Source organism: Ammodytes marinus (genome assembly GCF_949987685.1).
Source record: "Ammodytes marinus genome assembly, chromosome: 12".
Classification (NCBI taxonomy): Eukaryota; Metazoa; Chordata; class Actinopteri; order Uranoscopiformes; family Ammodytidae; genus Ammodytes; species Ammodytes marinus.
Genome location: NC_137216.1, coordinates 30,227,319 through 30,247,540, shown reverse-complemented (window position 1 = coordinate 30,247,540; position 20,222 = coordinate 30,227,319). Strand labels below are relative to the sequence as shown.

The following is a 20,222-nucleotide window of genomic DNA, read 5'->3' as shown; positions in this document are numbered from 1 at the left end:
GTGGGTGATGCCATCTTTTGTAACTAGCTCCTTGTCCTTGAAGGCCACCGTAGCTTCTTCAGTAAAGGGAAGCCTGAACCTTTCGTTCCTTTAACAAACACCTGATACAACTAGAAATATCTCAGGTCGTTTCATACTTCTCCGTCAAAGAAAAAACCTTATAATGTCCCAGGTGATGCTGGATTTCCAAACTGTTACAAATTGAATCTCATTTTCATGTTTGACACTTTAATAAGTTGTTAAGAAACTAACTATGGCTGACTGTTAATTGGTTTTGTCTGTTTCCAGTAACAACATCACTTATCTTAAGGTTAAAGGTGTTAAAATAAAATTAATAAATAGCCTAAGCTGTGGTTATTCAAGCAGGAGTTTGAGAGTAAAGTTGAGTTGTGTGTGTCGTTTGGTAAGAGTCATTTGAGACGTGACAGGCGGCGACATTTGGTCGTCTATTTCTGGAAAGAGGAATTATGGAATGACAGCGTCATGTTTCCTAGACTGAACTTTCTGTCTTACTGTTAAAATGTATTAATACAACACAATATCACAAATAACTTTTGGCCCATTTTTTTGTCAAATTTCAAATCAAATCAAATAAGTTTTATTTGTATAGCCCAATATCACAAATAGACTTTTGCCTCAGTGTGCTTTACATTCCATACAGTGTGACACCCAAATAGCTATAAATGTGATTTGAAAGTGGTTTGATGTACTTGGAATGTTTTTTTAACTAGTCGAGCCTTGAATGTAATTTTTTAATTTTTCTTTGCTTTTATAATGATTTGTAAGGTGTCATTGGGTGTCCAGAAAGGCGTCCACAAATAAAATATATTATTATTAGCCTTTTACTGCCTGTAATAGCAAACAACGTTCCATCAGTGTATCTTCCATTCAATCGGTATCAGTTATGAAATCAAACAATGTGAAATTAAACTGCCCCCCTCAAACTACTGTCCAATCAACATATTGAATATACCGCTACAACAGGGAGGCCGGGTGGAAATTGTGGCTTAAAACATTGTCTGTAGTGTCAAAAATATGAGAACTAGGGAGGATAGGGAAAGTGGTAGGCAGACATCCCACCTGTTGGAGGGCTTACATAGGTAATTTAATCCAAAACTACCCCTCAAACTGCTGCTTATAACTCCCAAACCGTGAGTCTAACTGACAAGATTAATTTACCGTTAGAACCAGAAGAAGCTGATGCAGACACAGTGTACAGATTGTGTCTGTAATGTGAAGAATGTGAGAGCAAGAGCACGTTAAAAGTGTGTTACAGTCTGCCTTTCTCTAGAAATTTCAGGTCTCAGTTAACATGGGAGTCTATGCGGCAGTTGGTTGGACACCCTTTAGCTTGGAAACTCAAAAGCTCCCAATTTTTTGATCCGTTTGGTTGCGTAGTCACTTGTATACGACCGGCACAATATAACTCACATTTTAATCAAATAATTATCCATATTGAGTAAGATTTGAGTGAGTGAGCGGGAGATCTAAAATGCGTTTTGGTTTATTTTTTTCACAGAAGTTATACACTGTAACAGCAGCTCTGAACATTCCGTCCCATCCGCTTCCATTGTAAAAATCTGAAAAGATTTATTCAACATGCTTTGAAACAAAGTTGAATAATTTGAACATTAGAAATGTGATTTGAAAGTTGAATGACACAAATAATGTATAAAAGTTGCTCAACGTTTTGAATTGTGACTGAAGTTTGTAGGATGAAGTATGAATGAGTAGTAAGGGTTTGAGTTTTATTTTTGTTTTTCGGCATACAACTACCTAGAAGCTTAATTCAAAATGTATCACATTTAGCTCAAAGGAGATTTTGGCTATGACTATTAGCATTCATAAAATAAATATTAACAGAATTCAACGTTTTCTGATAGATTTCCCCCATCCAAATTGCCTGAAAAATTATTTTCAATTTCATTCAGAAAAATGTACATTAAGGTATTTATTTGACTGAAGCCTGAAATTCCTTATTGTAAGATGCTGTGTAATGCCAGAGGGAGTAGAACCACACTGAATATGATCCTTGCAGATATTAAAGCCTGGGACTGTGTTTGAGAGCAGATATCTTTTGGTTTGATGTGTTTCTATCTGATCAGATAGCAGTAGATGATAGATAGATAGATAGATAGATAGATAGATAGATAGATAGATAGATAGATACGTAGACAGACAGATAGATAGATAAGTAGACAGATAGATAGATACCTAAACATACTTAATAACAAAAAACCTTGAGGGTGAATAACATCCCTAACTGTTTTTCTGTGTTTTTTTGTCCGCAGGGTGTCTATCACCATGACGACACAAGCGCCGACGTTCACTCAGCCGCTCCAGAGCGTCGTGGCACTAGAGGGTAGTGCCGCGACGTTCCAGGCTACAGTTAGTGGTAAGGAAACAACTTTATTTTAATTTATTTATCCGTTTTAGAAGACATAACCACAAATTTACAAACATACATTTAGTCTGTATAGAAAAGAGGAACAAATAAATAAGAATGGTAAGGAAATTAAATTTTAATTTAATTTACTTTATTTATCAGTTTTTGAAGACATAACCACAAACAAACATACATTTAGTCTTTATAGAACAAAGGGAAAAATAAATAAGAATAAAATATTAATGAAGTTAAAAAGATCTATACAGTATATAATAAGAAAACAAGTTTAAGAAAAAATAAATCAAACAAATACATTAAAATAAATAAAAAACTGAAACAAGCTAACAAAGAATAAGAAGCACCTACATGTCATTACATATGAACATTTCGTATAACAAGTTAGTGGTAAGGAAACTTTCTGATCAGTTACAACAAAAAACTCAAAAGTGATGTTTAATATTAGTTTCACTGAGATACTGAGTAGCAAGTGCCACATGTAAGTGCAACATACGATAGCGAATATCGTAATCTTTTTTAAGGTTTCCCACCAAAGATTAGTTTTAGATTGTGTTACAATACTTTCTTAACTTACTTCAACCAAAGCATTAGTCTTTTGATTACAAAGTTATAAACTCCAATAATTCTGAAAAATGTCCAGAAGATTTCCTGATTAATATGTTTTTACCCACTTTAGGTTCCCCAGTCATAAAGGGGCCACCGTAGCTAGCAACAAGGGTTCTCCAGAATCACTGACTCCACATTTTAGTTTTAGTTCTAATATAACTCAATCTAGGATTATAACTCATAATTTATTGTGGATCTCTTTCCCTAGTCCCCAAAGTTACATAGTGCACCTTTTAAGATACTTGGTTCCAACGTTCCGGTACTGTCCTGTACTTGTACAAATGGCAATAAACATAAATTCTATTCTCTCTCCCAGGTTCCCCAGTCCCCGAGGTGAGCTGGTTCCGTGATGGCCAGGTTCTCTCCACCGCGGCTCTGCCCGGCGTTCAGATCTCGTTCAGCGACGGCCGCGCTGTTCTGACGATCCCCGCCGTCACCGCCGCACACAGCGGGAGGTTCTCTGTCCGAGCGACTAACGGAGCCGGACAAGCCACAAGCACCGCAGAACTGCTGGTTACAGGTGAGAAGGGGTTATTGGGGAACGGTGATTATGTAGGGGATAATGTATAGCGAACAGGTCACTCTCGAGAAATAAAGATCGACAAGGTATTTCCAGGCTACTGACCAAATTATCAATTTTGAACGGTACAAAAAATTGTCTGGTAGGGAACTTACTCAATAGCAACGGTAACTATGTAAATATGCGGCCAAACGTACTCACGTCGTCTTGACTAGAGTCTTTTCAGACATTAACCACGCCTCTTAAGTTCTCTGCTCTCCTGATACATTCAAAGTAATGTTGCAAAATATTCCATTGTTTTTTGAAGGAGTACTGTCATAACAGTTTTTTTTTCTAAATATTTTCAGCGGAGACAGCGCCTCCAAACTTTGTCCAACGCTTACAAAGCTCCACAGTGCGACAGGGCAGCCAGGTAAAGCTGGACGTCCGCGTCACAGGAATCCCCACACCGGTTCTGAAGTTCTACAGAGAGGGAGCAGAGATCCAGAGCTCGGCTGACTTCAGGATCCTCCAGGACGGAGACCTGTCCAGCCTGCTGATCGCTGAGGCTTTCCCCGAGGACAGTGGCACTTATTCAGTCACCGCCACCAACAGCAGCGGCAGGGCAACCTCCACCGCAGAGCTCATGGTTCAAGGTCTGTACACAACTATGTTTATTTTTGGGGATTTGTTTTTTAAAGAACACACACACACACACACACACACACACACACACACACACACACACACACACACACACACACACACACACACACACACACAAACTTAAAAAGTGAACACAAACACAAAAAACAAAACAACCAACATGGCGTACACTACTTTACAGAGCTGATGGTTCATACACCAGTTACTATACAAGTTAATATGTGTAGAACCAAATCATTGCTAGTGCTCTCATTAAGCCCCAATGTTGCAAAGTTTGAAAGGCCACGCCCCACACCCCGTTAGTCCGATTGACTTGAAATCTCTCACACAAGTCCATGTGAAGGTGCTCTGCAAAAAAAGCCTCTTAGACTATAGAACCCTGCCAATAAACATTTTGAGCTCATTTGCACAAACTGAAAACAAGTCATTTCACAATAACTGTTTCAATTCTTACTCAATCAACAACAAATTTGTCAAACTATCTGGGGACCCTAAGATACACATGTCTTTGGAAATTAAGCCGGGGTTTGGCAGCTAATTGGCCATAACTCATTGACCATAAGTCCTATCAACATACAACTTGGGGGAAATCTCCATAAACTGAACTAAGTTTGTGAGGCATCTTTCACTACCTTTGTATGATCTAAACATTTCTTTTTTGACATAATTTATCTTTGTTCAGGTGAAGAAGCCGTTCCTGCAAAGAAAACAAAGACAGTGATTTCATCCGCTCAAATTTCACAGTCCAGACAGACCAGAGTGGAAAAGGTAAATAACATTTTAATTGAATCCATTCCTGTTCAATCAAATCTTATTTAATTTGATATAAATTAATTTAGAGATTTAAACAATGTTGTCTCATTATATCCCAACAAAACTTATTGGATAATTTATTGTAAATTTATTTTAAAAATCCATCCTGTTTATGTTTTTTTTTTAAAACATTGATGTCAGGGGACTACAGATGAAAAATAGCCTTTTGGATAATTCTTGCATTTTAAACCCACGTATGATCATGTGTTTTATTAATTTGCACTGTCCCCTTCTTAAATAAACTGAATTGAATTGAATTGAAATCTCTCTTCTTTAACATAAATTCATTTTAATCAGATTTGAACGATGTTGTCTCATTATATCTCAACAAAACTAATTGGATAATTTATTGTAAATTTCTCAGAGAATGGAGGTCGGTTTTGCGGCATCTTCTTCTTCCACCTCCATGATGGAGATACATGTGGAAGGCATGGAGCTGAGCCACAAGACCCCTCCCAGAGTTCCTCCCAAACCAACGTCCAAATCCCCAACACAAGCCACACTGGCCGTCAAGGGAGCCAGAGTACGCCAAGAGTCTGCGTCTCCAGTCAGACACGTCAAGGCGCCAACGCCACAGCCAGTCAGGTAAGATAGAACACGATATGGGTTGGTAGGATGGCTTAGAGGACAACAGGGGACCACTACTAACCATGAAGTCTCTGGTTCCTCCCAGTAACCATGAGGTCTCTGGTTCCTCCCAGTAACCATGAGGTCTCTTGTTCCTCCTCCCAGTGACCATGAGGTCTCTGGTTCCTCCCAGTAACCATGAGATCTCTGGTTCCTCCCAGTAACCATGAGGTCTCTGGTTCCTCCCAGTAACCATGAGGTCTCTTGTTCCTCCCAGTAACCATGAGATCTCTGGTTCCTCCCAGTAACCATGAGGTGTCTAGGTGGAACCCCGGCACCGGACAGGAGGGTGTTATTTGTAAAACAAATGGTCGCTGGAATCAAATATACTGTGCCCACCATCTCTACTATTGTGTCCTTGCGCAAGGCACTTAACCCCAAACTGCTCCAGGGGTGCTGTACTATGGCTGACCCTTCATATTGAATGTTTTATTGTTGGCATTTACTTTAACCCTGTTTAACCTTGAACCTTCTTCCTCTTATGTCCAGGCCTACGTCCCCCACATCCAGACTCTCTGTGTCCCCCATCAGACCAGTCAAATCCCCCATTAGCACACGCAAGATGGCTGCCGGCGGCTCAGAAGTCCCACCGCCATGGAAGACAGGAGGCTACATGGCCGAGGCCAGCTACACCAGCATGACGGGCATGTCCAGCATGACGGGCATGACCAGTGTGACCAGTATGACCAGTATGACATCAGTGAGTTCCAGTAGCACCACAATGGGCCAGGAACAGCGCCGGGAGCAAGTCACCGGCGTCAAAGAGGTGAGTTGGTTTGGGGCGCTCCGGTGGTGTAGTGGATAGAGCGCGTACCATATTGGCTCCGACTTTCGTTGCAGTGGTCGCGGGTTAAAATCTGCATGCGACGTACCGATTTAGCTTTACTTTTAGGCACTTTTGTTATCTTCAAGGGTAAATGTGTGTGATTTTATGTGTTTCGATGTTATGTGATTATTTCGTTTGTATGTGTTTTTGTGCATCAGCCGCTGGATACTGGAATTTTCCCCAATTGGGTTAAATAAAGTATCTATCTATCTATCTATCTATCTATCTATCTATCTATCTATCTATCTATCTATCTATCTATCTATCTATCTATCTATCTATCTATCTATCTATCTATCTATCTATCTATCTATCTATCTATCTATCTATCTATCTCTTCCTGCTCATGTTGCTCTGTGTCGACTCTCAGCAGATTTCACCGTTTTGTCTTTTTTTGCATGTCAAACAAATGATTTTGAGTCGTCTCCATCAGATGAGTTAAATGTTTGTTTCAGTATATTTACACACACACTAGTATCCTGTCAAAGACAACATCTAAAACCTGAATTCTATTGAACCATGTATAAGATCTCATCCTTTATTTAATAATTAGTAAATTAGGTTTATCACGCACACCTTTAAACCTGGCTTCTGTAAAACCTTGACTGTGACAACGATACTAGTGTTTGTGTACAGATACTCAACAGAAACAGGAAGGTTTCGGGGGCTGACATATTTATTAAAGGTATTAAACAAATAAATTAAAAAAATGTAGGGAACTAAAGACTAAAAAAAACCATCAGATTCAGCCCCCCCATGCACCTTCCTGTCTCTGTGTGTCCGTGTTGAGATCTATGTGCTGATTGGTTGTATCTGCAGGCTGTGGGCGGGAAAAGAGAAAGAGCGGGCGCGGTGGCCGCTGTGGTGGCCGCCGTGGACTTTGCTCGTGTCCGTCAGCCCGTGCATGCTGAAGAGGAGGAGGCTGTAGAGGCCGAGACAACAACAACAACAACAACATCAGCAACATCAGCAACATCAGCAACATCAGCTGGCCAAATGCTCACCACTGCTCAGTTCACAGCTCAGCAGTCTCAGGTTAGATAGGAAATATAACTAAAAAAATAACTTGCCCTGCGTTCCAAATCACATACTCTTTTCTTTTTACTACACTACATACTAAAATAGAAAAGTTTTAGGGCCACAGGAGAGAAAAAATACCATATAAGGATTTTTTATTTTTTTTCATTATGTCAAGGCGAATACTCCAAAATGCTATTGGAGTTAGTGGGGCATTTATGTATTTTCAGCATACTACAATTAACGTGCATGTATTGGGACATCCTAAATATTTTTCTGGCGTACTAAATAGTAGGGAAGTATGGGTTTTGGAACACAGGGATTAACTCAGACTAGAACTTCTCATTAACTTTGGTTAAATATATGTAGAGAGGAATATTTTACTGCACTGGCAAACTATCTAACAGCTCCGTTATTATTATTCCACTTTTAATCCTGGCGTTATATTTTTTTAGGGTGGGAAAACAGTATGCATGGGGCTGGGCAATAAGACCAACATTTCATATACTGATGTAACATATTTCAACCGTTCTGTACCAAACTGTACTCTACTGCTTAGTGGAAACTAGACAATAGACTATTATGAATCCAACTTTTCACTCACATAAAAATAAGTTAAAATGAAATCCCATCCCCCCATGATTTGCCAGTGCCTTAAAATAATTCCCCTAAAAGGACAATTCTCTTGAAAAACCATGTCAATATTTGCAGCACTAATAGAAGTAAAGTATATACATTTATTGTCCAGCTCTTAATGCTCGTCTGAACTGTGTTGGTTACTCCAGATTCAGAGAGCGACTGAAATCTCCTCCCTGCATGTGGACACTGGTGCCTTGCCGGCCCCAGTTCCACATTTCACAGTTTCTAAAGTTTCTGTCCCTAAACATGAGTCTAGCTCCGAGGTAAGAGAGGCAACGTCCGACCGGCCAGTAGCTCCCAATAACCTTTGTAGAACGAGTGGACCTTAACCAAACACATGGACAAAATAACAATTTAAATCATGAAATAATACAACCCAAACTTATATATCTTTTACTCTCCCATTAACTACTGTTGCTAACCTCTTAATATTTCTGTTCACACGTACACACACACACACACACACACACACACACACACACACACACACACACACACACACACACACACACACACACACACACACACACACACACACACACAAATACACTTTTCAACTCTTAAAATGGTAGAAATACCATCAGACAGCTTTAAATATAACTAGACAATTCATACAGACATTTTGAATGTATGTGAGAATGTTGCTAACTTGATAACCAGCTGATTGGACAGTTGGTCAAACAGTTATCAAAAATGAGCAGCTAAGCCATGCATTATCTCAACATGACATTAATCAGCCAACCTTTTTAATCAGCCAACCTTTTTATGTCACTACTGTTATCTGGGAAAGGTAGCAGCTTTAGTATTTAAAGTTATTTATTGTATTGTTTATTTAATTTAGTATATAACACACAAACACTGACAAACCTGATACAACCTTATTTTTCCTCATCCTCCTAATCAAAAGACTCCGTCGAGAACCCACATATTAATCCGTCTTTATCTTAACTTCCCTTTATTTCACTGTGTCGTAGCTTTAATAAACTAACGTTCAGTAGCTCCCTCCCTGTGCTGTGATGTTACACAAACATTTCAAACAAACAAACCAACATATAATATTGACGATGGTATTGGCTGTTCCTCCTCTTTGGGTGGGTCAGGTATCCATAGCCGGCGCTGCTATCGCCAGTCTGCACAAAGAGTTGTCCTCATCTTCTGCCGGCGCTAGAAAGATCATCAAGCCCGTCAAGTCTCCCAGTCCGAGTCCGTCTCGTAGAGTGGAGACGCCCGAGTACATCCCTTCACCTTTCAAAGACTACGCAGAGAAATATCAGAGCGAATTGGGCTCTGAGTTACAGACAGGGGTATTGTACTCGGGGGGCGTGGCCAAAGTGTATGAGGAGGACTGGGGCGCTCAGGTTGGTAATGTAGTTTAGTTTAGTGAGCTGGATCTGAACAGGACAAGAAAACCTGATTGATTGATTGAATTTATTTCAGACATATAAAAACAATCAAAACTGATGAGTAGGTTAACGACAGAAGTTTAAAAAAAAAATACCAAACCAGAAAATATAAAGTCAAGGTTTTTGTCTCACAAAGACAATAAGGTCTGGAACGAGGCCAGAATATATTTAAATTACATATCTATTCGGGTGCGACCAACTGAACAACAAATTTTTTGAATTTTCGTACTCCCAAATTTTCACCCTTTCAAAGTACCACCGCAAACTTTTTTTTTTCTTCATATCCTTGGATGTAAAGAAGCTGCAACCATCAGCTTCTACTCTCTGATCTCTAGCCTAGTTTTTTTTAGGAATCCGGTTTTCTTGATTTCTGTGAAAGTCCATGATTGAATATCCCTCTAATCAAAACTTTAACATGCTCATCGTTGCTATTAAACCCCTCATTCTCATCTCTTCAGCCCATCCAGCCTCCACTCCATCTTCCTGTGCTTTTCTCATCTTATGTCTTGTCGTACGTGTGTTTGCGTTGTCTAATCCCCATCATCAAGCGTTTTACCGAAGCATGCATTTGTTGTTACAGTTTGATGTTCTAATGAATCTGTGACTGTCTGACAGGTTGTGGAAACAGCAGCCGTACCTTCCACGGGCGGCGCAGTCCCACCCACACTGGTGTCTGTAAGTATTCATCCTCAAACCGGCTAAATATTCACTCTCAAACGCACCAAACATCTTTTTTTTCAAGCACTTGTCAGTTTATAGATGGTGTCTAATTACAGTAGCCTCTATAACATGTCGTCTTTGATACTTGTATACATCAAAGGTCCAAAATTTACATTTAGTTGTTTATTTGACTTAACTTTGTCTTTTTCTTCTATGCAACCATCTTTAACAAATAAGTCACTATGCAGACGATGGTATACTCTATATAGATGTTCATTTTCAACCACTTTACAGCTTTAAAAAAAAATAGTTTCAATGTTAGTAATCAACTTTCGGGTTAATATCTATAAGTATCTACATAATGATGTTTGCTAATGTTAATGTTTTGTTTGTTTCCGTTGTTAAATATCTTTAAAGGAAATATTCTTGAGTAAAAATCATTTATATTAAATTTTTTTATCCAATCTCCTTTGGTGATACGATGTTTCCTAAATGTTGTGCTTTTGTCTTCAGGGCTTGAAGAACACAAATGTGACTGAGGGCGAGTCGGTGACCCTGGAATGCCAGATCAGTGGTCATCCCGCGCCAGTCATCATGTGGTTCAGAGAAGACTACAAGATAGAGAGCTCCATTGATTTCCAGATTACCTACAAGAGCGGAATGGCTCATCTGGTGATCCGCGAGGCGTTTGCTGAAGACAGCGGGCGCTTCACATGTACCGCCACCAACGAGGCGGGAACCGTCAGCACTTCCTGCTACCTGCTTGTCCAGGGTCAGTACCAACGATAAAACGTTAAAAGTTATATCGGGCGCTTCGGTGGTGTAGTGGATAGAGCGCATACCATATTGGCTCCGGCCTTCGTTGCAGTGGTCGAGGGTTCAAATCTGAACCGTGGACCTTTACTGCAGGTCTTCCCCCTCTCTCTCTCTCTCTCTCTCTCTCTCTCTCTCTCTCTCTGTCTCCCCATTTCAACTCTGTAATATCTAATAAAGCTTGAAAATGCCAAAAAATTATCTTTAAAAAGAAAGTTATATCATGAATAGACAAAACTATTTAGTTTATCTGTCTTTGGGGTTCCCCTTTTAATTGTTTTAAATGCTTTTATTCTCATTGACTTTTATTTTATTTTATTTATTTTACTTCCCTGTAGGACTTTGAGATTCTAGTAATATAAATTGCATTACAAATAAAATGTATTATTATTATTATTATTATTATTATTATTATTATTATTATTATTATTATTATTACAAAACAGAGATTGTTTAATATCATGTCCAGTGTCCGTGTGAAAATGAAATTACTAGGTCTGTCCCAAATACTATTTTACTAGCTTCGAGTACTACACATATTTGAATAGTTTTTCTAACATGTATCACTGTTCAAAACATAATTAATCTTAATAACCAAATTATTAGATGTTTCTGCCTGATTCTAAAAGAAACCTGTAGGTGGCAAAATTATACATCGCAGCTACATTATATATTGCTAGCTTCAACCATAAAATACGCCACGATTTATTTTGTATAAATAATCATAATCTGTAAAGTTACTAGTAACTAATGTTGTCCAATAGAGTTAGTAAAAAGTGAGATTTTGGCTTCTCAAATGTAATGGAGTAGAAGCTGAATGAGCATTACATGGACAAACTCAACTTAAGTACAAGCATTTCAAAATTGTACTTCAAAGTTCAGTACTCGGAGTAAATAAGTTTTATAACTTTCGTTCACTGCTGTTGACACTAATGCTGTGTTTCTCTTCCAGTGTCTGAGGACATCGAGAGCAGAGAGGAAGTCGCTGTCGTCACAGAACAAGTTGAAACTGCTGAGAAACTGTGAGTCCAACAAGTTCCCTTTGATGTTTGCAAGATAAATGGATATAGTGCAGGTTGATATAGTATACATAATATACAGCTCCGGGAAAAAATTAAGACACCAATCTGGATTTTTCTTAAATCTTCATCTCCACATAATTTATTGAAAATGCTCTTAATGACTAAAGATTTATTGGAATTTGGTAGAAATGTTGTCAGTAGTTTATATTATGATTTAAACCAAAATGTTCATCCTACTCAAACATATGCCTATAAAAAGTTAAACGAGAGACATTGAACATTTGGAGTGGTCTCTTATTTTTTTCCAGAGCTGTTTAACTGATGAACACTAATCAAATTGTACCTCAAGAAAGGATTCCTTAGCATTATTGTTTTTAAATATTTGAGACTAGTGGTAAAGCTCTTATCTATGTAATCCTAAAAAATACATTTGTATTTCCAGAGTAACTGAAGAGACCGTGGTCGAGGCAGATGTTCCTGCCGCAGCGCCGTTCTTTGTGAGGAAACCAACTGTACAGCAGTTGGTTGAAGGAGGAAGTGTTTTGTTTGAATGCCAAGTCGGGGGAAGCCCCAAACCACACATAATCTGGAAGAAGAGCGGCGTCCCGCTCACTGCCGGATACAGGTAGGTCTAAAACACTATTGGTTAGGAAGTATGTAGGAGATTTGATTTATTAATGGGTCTACAGTCATTAATTCCAAACTTATTACAAACCAACTGAATAATATTTTAAGTTAAGTGGAAACTTTAAACTTTGTAAACTCTCTCCCCCCTCCGCTGTTCATCAGATATAAAGTCGCCTACAAGAAGGAAACTGGAGAATGCCGGTTGGAGATCTCCATGACCTTCGCTGATGATGCCGGAGAATACACATGCTTTGCCAAGAACCAGCACGGGGAGGTTTCAGCCTCCGCCAGTCTGCTGGATGAAGGTACGTGGACATCCGCACCAATGTTATGTACCAACTAATGTGGAGGCAAAATATCAGGTCTACAGGGACTCAGTGAATGAAATAAGTTGCCTAAACGTGCAATGTTTTATTTTGCTAACAGAGGAATATGAAGTATACATGAAGAAACAAGAAGCAACCTTTAAGACTGAAGTGACAGCTGTGGTCCAGGAAGCCACAGCGGGAGCCGCTGCATCCGCCGGCTATACCACAATGCAACAGAGGACAACCACCACTACCGTTATCTCTGGACAGGTAGGATTTCTCTCCCCTTATGATGTCATAAGCCACGCCCCCTAATTACCAACCTACCTTAGCACTACATCCACAGAGCACCAAACCCCCAGCTGCCCCTGAATCTAGCTGGCAGTTAAATTCAGTTGGGATTCAGGGCCAATCGGAGCAGACTGGGCTATTTGGAAGGAGGGGCATTGCTTGGGCTCCCTTGACAAATAGGGTCTTGGGCAATATTTGAATGATTATTGATTGTCACTACAACTATAAAAAATCCTGTCTAGAACTCTTGTAATGTCTTGTCTCATCTGCAGGAATTCCACCTTTCTGCCATTGAGCTGAGGGTCATCCAGGAGATTGAATTCCGTATTATGAAGATTACCTACAAAGAACTCGTGACAGAGGACGGAGAGCTGATTGTGAGCGCCACCCCAGAGGAGGCCGTGCAGCCCAGCTTTGAAACTCCCGTCAAAAACTACAGAATCAGAGATGGAATGGGCGTCACTTTCCACTGCAAGATGGGTGGAATGCCTCTTCCTAAGGTACTGCATTGTTTAAAAAAAAAAGATCTCTGTGACTGAACTAAAATGAACCCTTAATGCCTGAAATGAGTACAATATAAACTTGCCATGACTTATTGTTTAGGTCTATAAGTTGAAATATTCAACTTTAATTAATTACAACTATTTAAAGATGTCCGGTTTTAATCGGGCTGTTGATGACGTAGCGGTCTTGTAGTTGTTTACTACTTCATAAGCAAAGATTTAAACCCTCAAGGGCCCCAAAGGATAAGGGAAGGGCCAGGAAAAAAAAGAGAATTGGGATTCGGCATTACAATTATTTTGTTCATTTTCCAGATTGCCTGGTTCCACGACGGCCAGCGCATCAGAGCCGATGAACACTACCAGATGGAAGTTCTTCAGGATGGACGCGCCAGTCTGCGCCTTCCTGTGGTTCAGCCACAAGACGAGGGCATTTACACAGCCTTCGCCACCAACATGAAAGGAAATACCGTCAGCTCCGCAAAGCTTTACATAGAGCCAGCAGGTCCTGGAGCCACGCAGAGATACACCCCACAGCAGGCAATGCAGAGGATCAGGTAAAACACTCACTCACTCATAGTAGTTAGACATACTCTTGATAGACAATGAAGCAAAATGCAACCACAATATATTCATACCAATCCTGATTTTCAAAATATCCCGGACGAGCCCCCAAAATGTATATGCCCCTGAAATGTCTAGAAGTGTAAGCACTAAGAATAAAAAATGTAAACAAGGAACTGGCGGAAGCTTTTAAGGATAAATGAAGTATTATATATTATTAAATGGGTTGGCGATCCTTATTTATCTGAGCTTTTACATTTAATGCAGTGAGGTCATCCAATCAAATGTTACTGGATGTTCCCAGATCCAGATGTTTTTAAATGTGCTGTATACATAAACTTTAACTTGAAACTTGAAACTGGATATTAAGACATCTGCTTATCCATTCTCAGATCCACATCTCCTCGTTCTCTAAGCCGTTCTCCAGGAGTCTCCCCGGCCCGTTCTGCCAGCCGTTCCCCCGGACGTTCTCCAGCTCGCCGGCTGGATGAGACAGACGAAGCTCAGCTGGAAAGACTCTACAAACCTGTTTTTGTCATGAAGCCTTCTTCCTGCAAATGCAATGAGGGGCAAACTGCCAGATTTGACCTGAAAGTCGTTGGCAGACCGATGCCCGACACATACTGGTTCCACAATGGTGAGAAAAATAAAATGCATAAATCTTTATCAAAATGTCACAGACTATTATATGTTTTTTGTAACGATTATAAACGCTTTTTTGGTGCCTCCTCAGGACAACAAGTGGTTAGCGACTACACCCACAAGATGGTGGTGAAAGAGGACGGTACTCATTCTTTGATCATCGTCCCCGCCATGCCACAAGACTCTGGAGAGTGGACGGTCATTGCTCAGAACAGAGCTGGACGTGCATCCATCTCCGTCACTCTCAGTGTAGAAGGTCAGTCTGCAGCTCACCTGGACCGTCTGTGAACATGTCTTAGAATTTTGAAAGAGAATTCCGCAGAACATTTGATGCCTTTACAGTTTTATTGATGATGTATTTCCTTCCCCCTTGCAGCTAAAGAGACCTTGGTGCGTCCCCAGTTCACTGACAAGTTGAGGAACATCAGCGTAAAGCAGGGCACGCTCGTTGAACTGGCTGTTAAAGCCATGGGAAACCCTCTGCCTGATATCGTGTGGCTGAAGAACAGTGACATTATCACAGCCCATAAACACCCACACATCAAGTAGGTTTTGGTTTTATACCAGTCAAATTATCCTTTTCCAAAGATTTGCCAATTTGACCAGTCGATTTATTTTGACCCTAGACCATATGGTACCAATCATTTAGCTATTTGTCAAAGCAAAAGTAATTTTTTTTAAATTGTTGTAAATACTCATGACATTTTGATGAATCTATCTTCCAGGATCGAAGGATCAAGAGGACAGGCCAAATTCCAGATTCCCTCAGCAGCTGGAACAGACAGCGCGTGGTACACTGCCACAGCCATCAACAAGGCCGGCAGAGACACCACGCGCTGCAGAGTCAATGTTGAGGTGGACTATGTTGAACCTGAACCAGAGAGGAAGCTTGTTATCCCCAAAGGAACCTACAAAGCCAAGGAGATCGCCGCTCCAGAGTTGGAACCTCTACACCAGCGCTACGGCCAGGACCAGTGGGAGGAGGGAGACCTTTACGACAAAGAGAAGCAACAAAAAACAATGTTCAAGAAGAAGCTGACGTCCATTAGAATGAAACGCTTTGGTCCGGCTCACTTTGAGTGCAGACTGACTCCCATCGGCGACCCCACCATGGTAGTGGAGTGGCTGCACGACGGCAAACCCCTGGAAGCTGCCAACAGGCTGCGAATGGTCAATGAGTTCGGCTACTGCAGTCTAGACTATGAGGTCGCTTACCCAAGAGACAGCGGCGTCATCACATGCAGAGCTACCAACAAGTTTGGAGCCGACCAGACATCAGCCACCTTGGTCGTCAAGGATGAGAAGGGTCTGGTTGAGGAATCCCAAATTCCTGAAAAAGCAAGAGGGGCACGTCGTATCGATGAGTTGGAACGCTTGGCTCACGAGGGCGGACCCACCGGAGTGAGCACCGACGAAGAAACAGAGAAGACAAAACCTGAGATTGTCCTTGTTCCCGAACCGGCTCGAGTGCTGGAAGGCGACATAGCACGTTTCCGCTGCAGAGTGACCGGTTATCCATCACCAAAGGTCAACTGGTACCTCAATGGACAACTCATCCGCAAGAGCAAGAGATACAAACTCACCTACGATGGAATCTACTATCTGGAGATTTCTGGAATCAAGTCCTACGACTCCGGAGAGGTCAAAGTGATGGCGGACAACATTGTGGGCTCAGCGGAACACACCGTGAAGCTTGAGGTCGAGCAGAGAGAAGACTTAAGAACTTGTCTTCGCCATGCCCCAGAGGTTAAAGCCGAGGCCGCATCCGAGCCTGGCAGACTGGCATTTGACGTAGTGAAGACCGAGAGAGCAGCTGAAGACGAATCTGACAAAGAAGTGGTCACACTCAAGAAGACCCAGAGAGTTAAGCACGCAAAATCCACGGAAGAGTCGGAAGAGTTGAGGGGCAAATTCAAGCGTAGGACAGAGGAAGGATACTACGAGTCCATCACTGCTGTGGAGCTCAAGGCCCGTAAGAAGGATGAGTCCTACGAGGACCTGCTCAGGAAGACAAAGGACGATCTGCTTCACCGCGTCAAGCAGAAGGAAGAGGAAGAGAAGAGGAAGGAAGAAGAGCGTCGCAAGCTCACAGCTAAATCTCTGAAACCTGAAAGAGTGAAGCTCTCCGCTAGCATGGAAGCACCAAAGATCATAGAGCGTATCACCAGCCAGACGGTCGCAGAGGGCGATGAGGTCAAGTTCAGAGTCCGCGTTGTTGGCAAACCAGATCCCGAGTGCCAGTGGTTTAAGAACGGCGTTCAGCTGGTGAAGTCCGAGCGTATCTCCTGGTTCTGGCCTGAAGATCACGTGTGTGAACTGGTGATCAAAGACGTCAGAGCCGCGGACTCCGCTAGCATCATGGTCAAAGCTACGAGCAAAGCCGGAGAGACTTCCGGTCATGCTTTCCTGCTGGTGCAAGGTAACGCAATTAATTCTACTATGTGAGGGATAATGTGAAGCGAAAGGGTCATTCTCGACAAATAAAGACTGACAATGTAAACAGGAGCCCAAAGTGCAGTGGAGTGGGCTTTATTTCTCGAGTGTGACCCATTCGTTATACATCATCCCGCTGATTACACGGCTACTTACTAAATTAAATGTATCAATTGAATCAAATTATTTTGCTTAAAATAAGTTTGGTTTTATTGATTTAGTTAATGGTTTAATTGCTTACGGTACAAAAAACTCCAAGGCAACGATAACTATGCGGCTCTGTGTCTTGACTGAAGTATTTTCAGACATTAACCATGACTTCAAAGTTCCCTGCTTCCTTGACACATTTAAAGTCATATTGAATAAGTAGTTGATTGTTTTTTGAAGAAGTAGTATGTAACTGTTTGTAGATGTCTATCTAAGTGATCGACCAAAACAACATCTGTTATCCATAGAAACGGGGAATAATCCTTAAAAGCGACCATTATCGAGAAATAATTGACCTTAGAATGCCGTGATTGACCAATCAGAACACAGCATTTATCAGTGGTGTATGGTAACTACATTTAAGTCTGCATTCAAATAGTGTGGTTTCTAACAAAGGTTTGGTTTTGTTTTCATTTTTTGCAGCAAAGACAGTCATCAGCTTTACACAAAAACTGGAAGACGTGGAAGCCAAAGAGAAGGACAGTTTGGCTACATTTGAGTGTGAAACCAACGAGCCTTTTGTGAAGGTCAGATGGCTGAAGAACAATGCACAGGTCTTCTCCGGAGACAAATACAGGATGCACTCAGACAGAAAGGTCCACTTCCTGTCTGTGCTGCAGCTTGACATGAGGGACGACGCAGAATTCACCTGCGAAGTTATCGACGATGATGTCAGAACAACTGCTAGGCTCATTGTGGAAGGTGGGTTGGCTAACAGCTGGCTACGGTTAGAGAGGACCAAACCAGAATCCTAATTTTGGACACATTGAAACCTTGGGGTGTCACCATTCCCAAAATCAACAATTCACTTTGATTATTGATCTTTGTTTTACTTTTTTTTTTTTTTTAAATAAACTTAATCTCAGCCACAAACTGATGGCTTTGCTAAGGTGTGTGGAAAAATTCTGATATTAATAATTTAATGAAACTTATAATGATGGTGTCATGTGTTAAACAGGAGCCCCGTTGGATCTCTTGAAAAAGTTGGAGAGCACCGAGGTTCCTGAGACTTACTCTGGAGAGTTTGAGTGTGAAGTGACTCGTGAGGATGTTGAAGGCACCTGGTACTTTGGAGAGAAGCTTCTGTCCAACAGCAGTAAATACGTCATGTCCTCCCGCCGTGGAAGACACTCTCTGTCCGTCAAGGATGTGAGGAAGGAGGATCAGGGAAAATACACTTTCAAAGTGGCCGAGTTCACTACAACAGCCACACTGAAGATGAAATGTGAGTAATTGGGACTAATGTTGTACTTTTGCAGTAGATTTAGAGCTTATTGTTGGACCATGAGTGGTAAATCCATCAAAATATTTTTTGGTGTGTGAGATGATGATCCCTGAAGAACTTACCTCTAGGATCACCATCAAAATAATACAAATATTGAATTCTAACAGGCGGATTGCCTTGAAACAACTCCACGAAAAGGATATGTGTTAGTCTCTGCTGCCATCTTGAAACTATGTAAACCTCACAAACCATTGTATTGCAAAAACCAAAAAGAAGAGTTGCAATTTTTTTAATTTACTGTGTTCCATAATTTAACCCCCAGATAGGAAGACCAAGAAATCTTCATCATGTTGTTTGTTCCATTGTTGCGTGAATGATACTGCAGCCTCTAGGGGGCACCAGTCTGCCTTTCTATCCAGTTCCTAACATGTTTTTTTTTGTATGTTTCAGTGCGCCCAGTGACACTGCTGCAGCCTTTGACCGACATGACCATCTGTGAGGGCGACATCGCTCAGCTGGAAGTGAAATTCTCTCAGGAGGACGTAGAAGGAACCTGGATGAAGTCTGGGAAGCCCATCACTGCCTCAAGCCGTGTACACATCGTTATCGACAAACAAATCCAGAAACTCCTCATCGAAGACACCAACAAAGACGACTCTGCTGTGTATTCCTTCGAGGTTCCTGCTCAGCTGATCTCCACCTCTGGAAAGCTGGTCATTCAGAGTAAGTGTTAACTGTTTTCTGTAACAGTCAGGCTCACTATTAACTGTTGTGCGATAGGCTATGTGGCAGCCATCTTGGAATTTACAAAATGGCCACTGGGAAATCTACGTTTTGTAATAACTCTGCTTCTAAATAAGCTGGAGCATTTATTTTAACTGCTAAATCTATTACGGGGTTAAGGTTTCATTTGTCAAAAAGACAACATTACAAAACTAAATATATTTTCTCTTGTGTGTTGCAGCTATTGGCATCTTGAGCCCACTGAAGGACACTACCTCAGTTGAAGGCACCAAGACCACTCTGGAGACCAAGATCTCCGCTCAGGACGTCAGCTCCATTAAATGGTACCATGACGATAAACAGATTCAGGCCAGCGAGAGAATCCAGATGGTGGCCAAAGGATCAAAGCAACGTCTGGTCTTCAACAGGACCTACGCCTCCGATGAAGGACGATACAAACTGGTGGTTGGCCGCGCCGACACCAGCTGCAAATTCACTGTTCAGAGTAAGTCACTTTGAATGGCCTTGTGTCTGAATTGTGCTATATACATAAACGTGCCTTGCCTTAAGTAGATCAATGATCATCTGTACTTTGCTTTGACTTCTACATGCACTGCAAAAGTGTAAAAGTTAGGAAAATCTAAATCTAAATTTCAAGGTAACCCAGATCCATCCAGCACATCTGTGTCTGTTTGAAAGATGTGTTA

General features: G+C 41.1%; 1 protein-coding gene across 1 annotated transcript in view; it reads left to right on the top strand.

Annotated features, from left to right (window-relative positions):
• Window positions 1-2,304: 2,304 nt before the first annotated feature.
• ttn.1 (titin, tandem duplicate 1) overlaps window positions 2,305-20,222 on the top strand; it is a gene marked incomplete at its 5' end in the record, with an annotated part of 234,322 nt that continues 216,404 nt past the window's right edge. Inside the window, 25 exons of the mRNA XM_080038532.1 lie at window positions 2,305-2,395; window positions 3,327-3,530; window positions 3,878-4,165; window positions 4,858-4,943; window positions 5,353-5,573; window positions 6,105-6,381; window positions 7,261-7,476; window positions 8,244-8,360; window positions 9,198-9,455; window positions 10,116-10,175; window positions 10,674-10,932; window positions 11,926-11,995; window positions 12,438-12,620; window positions 12,785-12,927; window positions 13,049-13,200; window positions 13,494-13,721; window positions 14,037-14,278; window positions 14,678-14,922; window positions 15,019-15,183; window positions 15,304-15,472; window positions 15,653-17,346; window positions 17,991-18,269; window positions 18,526-18,792; window positions 19,243-19,515; window positions 19,757-20,020. Coding sequence (XP_079894658.1) covers window positions 2,305-2,395; window positions 3,327-3,530; window positions 3,878-4,165; window positions 4,858-4,943; window positions 5,353-5,573; window positions 6,105-6,381; window positions 7,261-7,476; window positions 8,244-8,360; window positions 9,198-9,455; window positions 10,116-10,175; window positions 10,674-10,932; window positions 11,926-11,995; window positions 12,438-12,620; window positions 12,785-12,927; window positions 13,049-13,200; window positions 13,494-13,721; window positions 14,037-14,278; window positions 14,678-14,922; window positions 15,019-15,183; window positions 15,304-15,472; window positions 15,653-17,346; window positions 17,991-18,269; window positions 18,526-18,792; window positions 19,243-19,515; window positions 19,757-20,020 — 6,451 coding nt within the window. The remainder of the gene's footprint in view (window positions 2,396-3,326; window positions 3,531-3,877; window positions 4,166-4,857; window positions 4,944-5,352; window positions 5,574-6,104; window positions 6,382-7,260; window positions 7,477-8,243; window positions 8,361-9,197; window positions 9,456-10,115; window positions 10,176-10,673; window positions 10,933-11,925; window positions 11,996-12,437; window positions 12,621-12,784; window positions 12,928-13,048; window positions 13,201-13,493; window positions 13,722-14,036; window positions 14,279-14,677; window positions 14,923-15,018; window positions 15,184-15,303; window positions 15,473-15,652; window positions 17,347-17,990; window positions 18,270-18,525; window positions 18,793-19,242; window positions 19,516-19,756; window positions 20,021-20,222) is intronic.